This window comes from Panicum virgatum, chromosome 7N, assembly GCF_016808335.1.
Source record: "Panicum virgatum strain AP13 chromosome 7N, P.virgatum_v5, whole genome shotgun sequence".
Taxonomy (NCBI): domain Eukaryota; kingdom Viridiplantae; phylum Streptophyta; class Magnoliopsida; order Poales; family Poaceae; genus Panicum; species Panicum virgatum.
The window spans coordinates 50,271,162-50,282,674 of record NC_053151.1 but is presented as its reverse complement, the minus strand read 5'-3'; the positions used below and the strand labels follow the sequence as shown (position 1 = coordinate 50,282,674).

General features: G+C 49.5%; 1 protein-coding gene across 2 annotated transcripts; it reads right to left on the bottom strand.

Moving 5' to 3' along the window:
* Positions 1–2,519: 2,519 nt before the first annotated feature.
* LOC120680645 lies at positions 2,520–3,751 on the bottom strand. Of its 2 annotated transcripts, XM_039962149.1 has the most exons (3): positions 3,591–3,751; positions 3,245–3,507; positions 2,520–3,124 (listed from the first exon to the last, which is right to left on the bottom strand). In XM_039962149.1, exons 2-3 carry the CDS (start codon positions 3,459–3,461, stop codon positions 2,589–2,591), a joined length of 753 nt encoding a protein of 250 aa, XP_039818083.1. In that variant the 5' UTR covers positions 3,462–3,507; positions 3,591–3,751; the 3' UTR covers positions 2,520–2,588. The 2 variants fall into 2 exon arrangements, with proteins under 2 accessions (XP_039818083.1, XP_039818082.1); XM_039962148.1 differs by having other exon boundaries at positions 2,520–3,507.
* Between the last annotated feature and the right edge of the window lie 7,762 nt (positions 3,752–11,513).

Sequence of the window (11,513 nt, the reverse complement as noted above, 5' to 3'; positions counted from 1 at the left end):
GGCCTGCTCCCCGCCCCGCCTCGCCGCTGGCTTGCGCAAGCGTGCGCTGTTGCTGTCCGCGAGCTCCGGGGGGGGCGGCGGCGGCGGTGGCCACCGCAAGCTCCAGGGGCCTGCGGCCCCGAGCTCCGGGGGGAGGCGTCCGCGAGGGAGGGTGAGGAGGAGCGCCGGCGAGGGAGGGTGAGGAGGAGCGCCGGTGAGGCTGCGGGTGCGCCGGGTGGAGAGAGAGAGGAGTGGGAGGGAGGGGGAGTTGCGGAGGGGTGAAAAGGTTAAAAATTTTCTGACACGTGGGTTCTGTAGTTGGTAGTTGATATAGAGAGGAGATATAGAGAGTGGATGGGTGCGGAAGAATGAGATATAGAGCAGAGAATCTTGATGACCAGGACAAAATATTCAGTTTAGAGAGTGAGTTTGGAGTATGACGAGTGCAGATAGCCTTAGCCGCCGGGTGGAGCCGCAATAGAGGAGAGAGGAAAGCGCCCCCTCCTCTGTTTTTGCTCCTCCGCCGTCTTCTGTCTCCGGGGTGGCTCGCCGCCTTGACTTCGTGGAGCTGTAGGGAGGGAGCGCGAGTGCCCGGCCCGCCGCGCCAGCGGGGCGGCGGCGATGGAGTGTGCGGCGGCGGTGCGTGGAGGGCAAGCAGGCGGCCGCCGGGTGGCCGTCGTGGATAAGCGTGGTGGCTGCCGAGGCCGTGCAGGGGTGGGTGCCGCTCGGAGCCGAGAGCTTCGAGAAGCTGGAGAAGGTCGGCAGGGGATCTACAGCAGCGTGCTCCGGGAGCGAGAGGTCGCCATCGGCCGCTTGGTGGCGCTCAAGAAGGTGTGGTTCGACAGGGAACTATAGATGGCCAAATGGGCGGCACGGCACGACCCGGCCCAGGCACACCTAGGCACGGCACGACTAGGCACGGCACGCCTGGGCACGAAAAGACTTTCGTGCCGTGCCGTGCCGCCCAACGTGCCGGACTTGAGGCCCAGGCACGGCACTAAACCCTTTCGGGCCGGGCCGTGCCGTGCCGCCCGCCGGGCTCGTGCTGCCCAAGTGCCCAGGCACGAGGCTAGGCACTAAAATCGCAATATGGCTCATTCAACAGATCGATTCATCTTGAGTAACAAAAAATGACAGAAATCAACAAAATATCAAGGATGAACTGTTTTGTGCAATGGCTGCCTCATTAAAAACCTATCTAGGTAAAAACTCACACCTCGTGAGAAAACCCTAGATAGGAAAAAAGAGTACAGCCCAGCTCATTAGTTCAAGTTCCAGTGTTAAGTTAATCTCATAGTCATACAGTGCAAATAAACTATCCTATTGCACAGCAGCTTGTGCTGGAGTTTCATCAAGGTACTGATCTTCATAAGCTGCCTCCAGGTCTCCATCCTCCACCATGTGCTGAGCTCTTTCATCTGCAGCCTCCCAGTCTTTGATGCATGTGAGCATTTCTACCATCTCTGTCTTCAACTGACGTCTCCTCTCCTCTATGATCTTGCCAGTTAGACTAAAGGTAGATTCTGAAGAGATGGTAGAAACAGGCACAGTTAAAACATCCTTAGCTAAGATAGAAAGTACTGGATAAGACTGTTTGTGCTCATGCCACCAGGTCAAGATGTTGAAATCATCATCAAACTGGTTGACAGTGTCACTATCTAGGTAGGCAGTAAGTTCAGAAGAAATACCATATGTACCACCAGTGCTTGCTGCTTGCAGCAAAGCACTTGCAGATGTCCTCCTACTAAGAGGAACAGTAAAAGAGCCACCAGTACTAACACTGCCAAGACCAGACCCAAGAGAAGTAGTAGAAGTAGAACCATCACCAAGGATCTTATCCCATTGAGCTTTTTTCTTACCAGTAGAATGTTTATGTGTAGGCCTTGCCAATCTAATAGAACCAAACTTGCTTTCATACTTGCCAAACATGTCAGACAGAGCAGCTCTCACAGAGGTAAAATAAGCAGAATAGTCAGTACCAGTTAAACTAGAGAGCAGCCTGAGAGCATTGCTAAAACCTTTTATTTTAGCTCTAGGATCTATTATGAATGCAATGGAATAAAGCAGAGGTATGTCATTCCATTACTTAAGGTATTTAGATTTCATAGGAATTACCACCTCTCTAAGCATTCTGTCATTTTCATAATTTTTAAGTTGCCCAGCAATTGAAATTTCCTAGGCCTCACACCCACAGCAATATAGTAGGACTTATAAGCAGCAATACGCTGGTTAGAAGAGTTCACAAATGAAATAGCAGTCCTAAATGCTTCCAAGTAAGGTTTAAGCCTTTTCAAGCCAGACTTAACAATCAAATTAATTATATGGCATGCACATCTCTGATGCAAGTATTCATCACCAATATAACCTCTAATTAAAGGTGTCAGTGCTTCCATAGCAGAGACATTAGCAGAAGCATTATCTAGAGTGATAGAGAACACCTTATTAGTCAAGCCAAAGTCTGAGATCACAGTGTGCACACGCTCAGCAATGTTGTCACCACTGTGACTGACATCAATAAGGCTGAGACCCAACACTCTCTTCTCTAGTTGCCAATCAGAATTAACATAATGACAAACCACACTAAGGTAATCTTCCTTAGCATTACCAGACTATATATCAGAGGTAAGACCAACAGAGCTAACAAAATTAGAGCTTAAGTACTTCACAAGATCATCACGGCGTTCACTAAAGTACTTGGCAATATCTCTAGTAGTGGTCTGCCTACTAACAGGAGTAAATCTAGGGTTATGAGCAATCTGAATGTACTCTTTAAACTCATTTGTTTTACCAAACCCTAGAGACAGATCAAGCTTTGCAATCAAACGGCACAATTGAGTACGAGCCACATCAGGACTGCACTCCCAGGAAACCACACTACCGTCAGCGTCAAAACTAAGGATTGACTGAGCACCAGACTTCTTTTTCTTACTACGGCAAGTTAGAAGATGCCGACTAAGATGGCCAGTGCTGCTACTGGAAAAGCCAGAAAGGACGGATTTGTAGTGAAGGCACTTGGCTCCATACCTGACGGTCTTACCATTGATCTGCTTGAAAAGCTTCTCGTACTCGTCCCACACCTTGGAGGTGCAGGGCCGTCCCCGCTTCTCGCCGGCGTGGCTGACAGAGTCCGGCGCGGCACCGTCAGCTGCACCACCAGCGCCACCAGCGCTAGTACCAGCACCGGCACCTACACCAGCATCAGCACCCGCACTGGCACCACCAACACCAACGGGAGGGGGAGGGGGTATGATTACTTCCACATTACCACGCCGACCAAAAAGCTCCTCCCGTTCCTCCTCCATACCGTCCTCGTCGTCCCCCTCCAGGCCCATCATCCGCAACTCATCGTTGATGGTGTGGCCCTCGTCGTCGTCCATGGCCTGGAGGGCAGGCCGCAGGCCAGGCCTTCGGCGCGTCACGGCTTCGCGTCGGCTGGCAAAACCGAGGGAACCAAGCTGCCGGTTAGGGTCCAAAGACCCCATATCCAGCCCCCTCAGGTACCCCAACGGCTTTGCATCGGCCGAGCAACTGCGCAGAGAGGTCAAAAAGATCAGAACAAGAGAAAGAAATAAAAAAACTGAAAAAAAACATGTTAGTGTTTAGGGACTTACCAGATCCGGAGCACCAAGGACGCCGGCGAGATCGAGGACGGCCGGATCTACGAGATTTATAGAGGGATGACCGGGTTTGGGGACAGATTTGAGTTGAGGAAGCGAGTCAATCGGTGAAGATGCAAAAGTAGGGAGGAAAAAAGAGAAGAGGGTAGAGTGGATGGCCAACGGCGGCGAGCCGGCGACCGGAGTTGGAGAAGATGGTCAGATCGAGACGGAGACGGGAGGGGAGCGGAGAGGCTTGATCTAGGGTTAGGGTTAGGCGAGGCCGCGAGGGGAGCGGAGAGGCCGAGAGGGGTCGGGGACGGGCGGGGCGAGCGAATGGAGGCCGGGGGCGAGCGAATGGAGGCCGGCGCCCCTTACATACCCGCTCCGCTGGGCTGGGCCGGCAGCAGGCCTCCAACGGCTCTTTTGCTGGCCTGGCCTGGGGAGCGGGCCGTGGGCTGTGCCTAGGCCGCCGTGCCGCCCATCGGGCCAATCGGGCCGGCTTTTTTTTCGGGCCGTGCTTGGACGTGTCCATGGGCCAGGATTGAGGCCTAGGCACGGCCCGGCTATCGTGCCCATGCCGGCCCGAGCCCAATAATATTCGGGCCCGTGCCGTGCTCGGGTCGGGCTAATATGGGCCGGGCTTAGGGCCCCCATGGGTATCGGGCCAAATGGCCATCTATACAAGGAGCCTTCGGATATTGGCTTGGAAGTGGCAAATCTACCCAGACCGGGAACGGATCTGCCCCTCTCAGCGCCGGCGGAGGCAAGAGGTGTGGTGCAGCGACGACGTGCCGGGCTGCCGGCGGCGGGCGTGCACGCCGGGAGCCTGTACGGGCGCCCAGGTCTGGCTTAACAGGCCGATCTACATGCCCGGTCCACTTAACAGGTAGGAGGCCCGATCCACTGCATGGTCCGGGTTTGCGGGTGAGATCCGATCCAACGGCCAATATTGTGTCTTGTGCGGATCCGACGGTTACCGGGTAAACGGGTGACGTGGATCGGGTCCCCGAAGAAGATTGCACAGCATTCGGGGAGCTGGGTGATCTCGACCGGAATCACCTTTTCTTCTCATCTTCTTCGACATCAGAATTCACAATTCAGCTCACCTGGTTTACAGGCCTTGGTTCTTCAAGGGCTGAAGGTACCGTAAAAGACCCATTAATGCTACTTCTATGTGGCTCATACTTCTTACCCTTTTTTATTCCTGAATGCTCCACATTGGATGCACTGACGCGCTACTCCTGCTTGCTTAGGTTTTATTCAGTGGCGCATGACAGAATGCTGACCACTGCTGATATATGCCACTAAACCATGTGGAGGTCAGCTTTACCGCATCTTCACCTTTTGTGCTTGTAAAGTCACCCGCAATAGTTTCATAATCCAAGTCCTTTCTTGGATGCCTGAAGAGCTACCAGCTAGCTCTGTAGCTAGTTCGGCATCAGCTATTCACCATCTCCACCCCAGAACAACAGACTGCTGGACTCTTAAACACACACATGAAAATGCAGGAATCTGTTCCTGGATCGACCTGTTACCCTTCATCGAATGCCCGACAATTCAATCGTCCTCAGTGTCCTTTTACATGTCCAAATCCCACCACGCATGCCTGTCTCCATTTCTTTGTACATTCTTGAAGCTGGGAAAGCAACGTGACGCTGTTAAACAGCGACTTTGCATCACCAAAGTTCTTGCAGGCAGCTCTCAACATTTGCCTAGCTGTTTTTTATTGGGAATAGTCCCACATGGTGAGTTGTGGGTGGGCAAGTATGGTTTATATGGTTGAGGGCACATCCCCCTAATGGGCTAGCTTTTTGGGGGGAGTGATGGCCCAACAGACCTAAGACCCGCTGCTATGCGTTCGGGCGCGTATGTCGCGGCCCGACGGCCTGGGCGCGTATGTCGCGGCCCGACGGCCTGGGGTGTGTGGCGGGCACGCTGTGCGTCGGCGGCCCGGTTCCAACATTTGGTATCAAGAGCTTGGTTATCATGGGATTCGTTCCCGTTGCCGAAGGCGCGCGGGTGCTGGCCGGCAGTCTGACGGCGTGGTGCGGTGCGGCAAGGTTGCACGGCCGTGTGCGGCCCTTGCGCGTGATCACCAATGGAGGCGCTACGGCTATCGATCGTGTGTCGATCCTGTCGGGCACGCTTATCTACATCCATCGCCGGTGGAGAAGAAGCTCGGCGTGTGTCGCTGAGGAAGAAGATGGGGCTGCGGCGTGTGGCGCTGCTCCCATGGCTAACGCGCGTGTGTCGACGGAGCCGAAGAAGACGCCGGAGGGTCCTGCCATGCGTCGAACGGCGTGTGTCGCCGGAGACGGAGAGAAGTGGCGTGTGTCGCCGGAGAAGGCTTCGACGTTCGCGTGGAGTTGAGGCACGCAGCAGTGGCCGTGTCACGTCGGGAGGCTGCAACGGCGGCCGTGGCGATGAAGACAACGGGAGAGCTGCAGCAACTCCGGCAACTGCAAGTCAAGATGGAAGAGGCGTGAGCCGGCGCTCCTGTACGACAGGACGCGCGGCGGAGTCAAGATTAGGGGGGAAATTGTTAGCACTAATCTTGACTAGTTAGATTGCATAGGTTGCATTTTGGCTAGGACGTGATTTGTTCACGGTGTGCCTGTGGTAAGCGCATGCATGTGTTGCATGCTTGCATGTAGATTAGTTTGTGCTAGTCCATGCATGCGTAGATAGTTAGCTAGTTAGTTCGCGTGTGCGCGCGTTCTGTTAGGATTGCAGCAGCAGGAATGGCCAGGAGTGAGCGGTTGGCGGCATCGGCGTAGGAGCACGACGGGCCACGGATCAACACTGGAAGACCGGTTCTCCCGGTGGAGTAGGAGCTCACGAACGGCAGAACGGCCGGGTCTCCAGGAAGCGTACGTGCGCAGGAAGATCGGTGTGGTGGGAGTCGTGTGGGCGCTGCGTCGCCAAAATGGGGCTACAAAAAGGCCATGTACATCCTGTGTAACTTTGAGCCGAGTCCTTGAGAGGGATGGGGTGCGTGTCCTGATCTGCAGGGAGGAGTGTCGCGACGTGCGGAACGAGCGAGTGGATCTCGTGCCGTCGCTGAGCCGTTCATGCAGTTCGTGGGCACAAGGGCCGGCTTGGAGATGAGCTTTCCCTGACCTATTTAGCCTGTGTACTCTTACGGTTGTGACTTGCCGAGTCCATTTTTAGTTGAATCAAGGCCAAGATACCGGAGCTATTGGCTCCGCGGCGTTCGTCGCCGAAAATCACTGTTCATCTTCCTCCTCGGATTCCCTCTGTGTGTGAGCGTTAGACAGAGCGAGGCAAGGTGTAGGCAGGTGGAACGTGCGTTCCTGGGCGTAGCCAACATACAGGCCGTCCGTGCGGCCGGGGCGTTCGTCGCCATTATCGTGTGTGTGCTGTTCATCATCTTCCTCCTCCGTCCGTGCGTGAGAGAGTGAAGAATCCGAGTGTATCAAGGGCTGGTTCCAACATCTTTGCAGTAATTAGAGTTCAGTAGCCAGTCCACTTTTCCCACGCTGAAATATCAAATATTGCTCTCAGAAAGAGAAATGTTCTACTCCCTTTTACTATGCGTGGATCAGTGTCTGTTCTCATGGTTTAGTCAGCTTCAGTCAGATAGTTTTTTTTTCTCCCTAAAAGAAAGTTCCAATTGAACTCACTAATGAATCCATGCTCTGCTGAAGAATGGAAATCGTCAAAAGGGAGTCAACACAAAACACACCGAAGTTTTACGTCTTGAAAAAAAAAAAAGTCAGATAAAAGTTTTCAAATACAAGCAGTCGTTTTATGTCTTAGTTACGACCAGTCAATAATTACTTTATGTCATGATGCGAGTAAATTATCTTACCTTGGCCCTTTCCTCCTCTCCCTTCAGCTTTTCACTTGTGACTTGTGCCATCACTTGGAAAAATGGTTGAAAGTTGCTTTTCATTGACAGGCAGAAATATCTATCTGCCTTGACTAACTGGTGTTTCTGCGCACCCCTATGAGGATCTATTTCGCAACAAGTGCCCTCTGCACAAAGTGGTAGTGACTTCCAAGAACTTTGCATTTCCCCTGATCTCACAGGGTGATATAATTGGTGATAAAGTGGAGCATTTCCATCAGTGAACTTGTCCTTTCAAAAGTAGAATCATGTCACTGTTTTGCTGGTCTATGCTATGGCAACTTTCTAGCACGGTAAGCTTGTTTTTTCTTACTCGATTCAAAGCATAAGAAAAAGGAAGGACATCAAAAGTTTGCCTCATCTTTTGGTAGCAACGCGGGTATTGAAAGGAGGTACTATCATGGGATGAAAAGTTGGCAAAAGGGAAAGGCGAGAAGAAAATTTCTGGAATGGGGTTCTAGAAGTTTTGGATTTGATTGCCTCAATCCTTTCTTTCTTAAGGTAAGTGATCTGTCGAAATCATATGAGCTGTCTACACTCTGGTTGCTTCACTTTCAGATCTGCAAGAGTTTTTCATATCAGTTTTACCATTATGCCGATATGAATGCTTGTCTAGAAAAGCTAAGCGTATGGCTAATTCAGATCCATACTTTAATCATCCCTTAAAATTTCGCAAAGTCTTGTGACCTTTTTTTTATTATTTTTGGAGGACCCGCGTATGGTTGTTTTCTTGCTGATTGTGGAGGGGTTTCACACTCTTTAACCTTTATAACCCAGAAGTAGTTTGAGCAGTGAGGACACTCAAAAGCTAATTAAATGGAAAGGACCTTTTCTTCTGTGGCACACTCGTATCCTCGTATCATTGCAATTTTACATGATAAAGAAAGAGAAAGGGCAATAGATTCGAGCATCATCATGATACAGTACACGAATCATTAGGCTGTTGTGTATCTACCATACATATCTCAGGAGAAGCTGCACAAATCTTGAGGCCCTGTTCAGTTCGCGAAAAGGTGATGGAAAGTTACTGTAGCACATTTCGTTGTTACTTGACAAATAATATCCAATCATGAACTAATTAGGCTTAAAAGATTCATCTCGTGCTAATCAGTTAGATTGTGTAATTAATTATTTTTTCAACTATATTTAATGCTCCATGCATGTGTCCGAAAATTCGATGTGAGGAGTACTGTAGAAAAATTTTTGGGAAGTGAACGGGGCCTGAGTTTCCCTGGGCATGTTGCTTCCTCTTAGGATTTTCTAGCAAATAGACTGTCTTGTTCTTGCTGAAGCATTTTCCTCTGGGAGAATTCTAACATAAGCTAGTTAGGAGCACCCAGGAGTCTATTGTTTTTGGTTTCCTCCTCACTTTGGAAAAAAGTTCAGAAATCAAAACAATTTTTTTGAATATATAAATATTTCTTAATGTTTCTCCATCGAGCTGATCATGCACCTTGGTTTACTGTATTCTTTTTTTTTTTGAATTCTTCTAAAGGACAGCAACTTACCCACCCTCTGTTAATGTTTAGACCAGTGGTAGAAAAAAAAGGGTGAAGAGGAGGACAGCATGATGGCGCGAAGGACTAGAGGAACAAGTGGACCCGCGTGAGGCACACCCACACGATGACACGAGGGGAGGCAGGAGGACGCATCGCTCACAGCATGTGGGCCCGTTTCTGTTGCTGGGGCGAAGCGGGCTTTTTACTTGCGTGTGGGGTCGGCCTCTCAGACACTTCACATGACCATTGTCTTGGTGGCTTCGTGTGGTGCCACGTGGGCCCCAGAGGTGCACACACACGCCCGCCTGCGTGTTCCAGTTAAGTAGCTTTAAGCCCCTTCCTGAATTTAGAGGTTTTCACTGGAACCATAGGGTTTTAATTTCTTTCAATGCAGGATCTTCAAATACATACACGAACTTAAGAGGTTTCCGGGTATGATGTTAGAAGCACATGAATTGAATTCTCAGAGGAAGAAGAGCAGCACAACTCCTCCGGCCACTCTTTCTTCTATTACAAGTAATCCTTTATCGATCTCCCCTTATTAGCTAGTGGAGTAATATTTTTTTCCGAGAGTAAAGTTTTTTGCATTATTCTTTTCAAGTAGCTCGATCTTTTCACAAGTCTCTGCATAGTCTTTTCCTCCCATGCAGCCTAGCTCTATTGTATAGTGGTAGGGAGTGGTCAGCATCAGATGGCGATGCTGCTGAAGGAATTTAACGTACGTACGTCTTGCGGTTAGATGGATAGATAGATCACCTAGGTTTAGGTAGCTAGCTGCGCCCCTTTCTTGAAAGTTGGATGCACCAGACACATAAATTTTGAGCAAACATATATGAATTCGCACTAAATTTTTGTAGACAAGGCGGTAGGTTGGTACATGGAGGTTTTGGAAAGTGGAAACCCTTGCTTGGGCCAAGCAAGTTGTACGTTAACCTTGTTGAGTCTTGATCTTATAGTGGTACGTTGACAGAAGAATATATAGTGAGTGGTTCTTGGTGTGAATGGAAGACAATTAAAGGTGTGTATGTGCGTGGCTGGGTGAATTATATTTTGTAGTACTAGCTAGGTTCGTTGTCAACACGATCGCCATTGCGCCATCAATCAAGGCGATCGACAAGGGCGGCTGAGACGACGACGGTGGACCACGCGTACGAATTCCCTTGGATCACCTCCTTTAATTTATTTCCGTGTCGCCTGCTTTTGGTTTATTTTTGCAGGCCAGGCTAGTAATATATAGTGAGAACGACTTACAATTTCGAACAAAGGGATCGGACTAGCATCATCCACTGATCATGCATGATGCATGTATCAACGAACTCGATCTTTTATCAGTCGTATCCTGTATTAGTATACCTACGTGCGCAATGCAATAATATATGCATGCATCGACAATATATATATATAATATATATTATTCCGATTTCGTTGCGGAGGTAGCAACAAGAAGGAATGAGTGGATCATGCGTGTACATGTGGCCCTCCGTTGTTGTACGCACAACAACAGCCATTTGCTTTGCTTTGCAATTGGGGGACCAGCTAGCACACACCATGCATGCACCCTTAGGCCTTAGCTTAGACCTGAAATGACCAATTGTTGTGATCTTTTTTTATTATTATTTGTGAAAGAAACATATATGCATGGTCACATACATTTTCACAGTATTCAACCAATGATCAGGACACAACAACTGCCTTGTTTCTGTATGGTAATATATATATATATATATATATATATATATATATATATATATATATATATATATATATATATATATATATATATATATATATATATATATATTAAAGAGTGTGATATATTGAGTGCATCCATCTTCCAGTCCAGCCCATCCATCCAGCCATCCATCCGGTTCAGGATTCAGGTTGCGATAGAGGCCCTGTCTGGTTTTGCTACGCAACTCGCGTTAGGTTGGTAGGACGCCAGTGCAGTGCAGTGCAGTGCGCCGGCATGCAGCATGCATGCTCTCCTCCTGCTGCTACTTGTGCTTGCAGCTGATTATTCACACTGCTCATCAACAAGCAAGTGTACTCGTCGTCGGTGTATGTACTGTATATATGCTGCCTATATTATGGATCTCTAGCTGCTTGCTCGGTTAGGTTGTTTTAGCGTTTCTAAGTTAATAGTGTTTGCTAGACACACCTAAATATAATATATATCTAGATTAGATGCATAGCAAAAACTATAAATATAGAAACGTGTTAAAACAATCTAGTATATTTTGGGACGGAGGGTACAAACAAACATGCAAGCATGCTGCTTCAAATGAAAGGATCACAGAGGATGTGCTTCGGTCTCAATTACTACTACTAGCAACAGCAAGTACTCCTCCTCGCAGCTAGCTAGCTACTTAATCTAAGTACTCCATCTACTGACCTAACCGACAGGCATTTCGCTGTGGACGAAGACTCGATGCTGCACGGCCGGCCAATATAATTCGCGTTGGCTCGGATCGGGGACGCGAGGACAGCCTCGTCATTTCCATCCCCTCCCCCGGTCGGGTCGGTCTCGGAGGGGGTGGGTCTGAGCGCAGCATCTCCGTGGTGGGC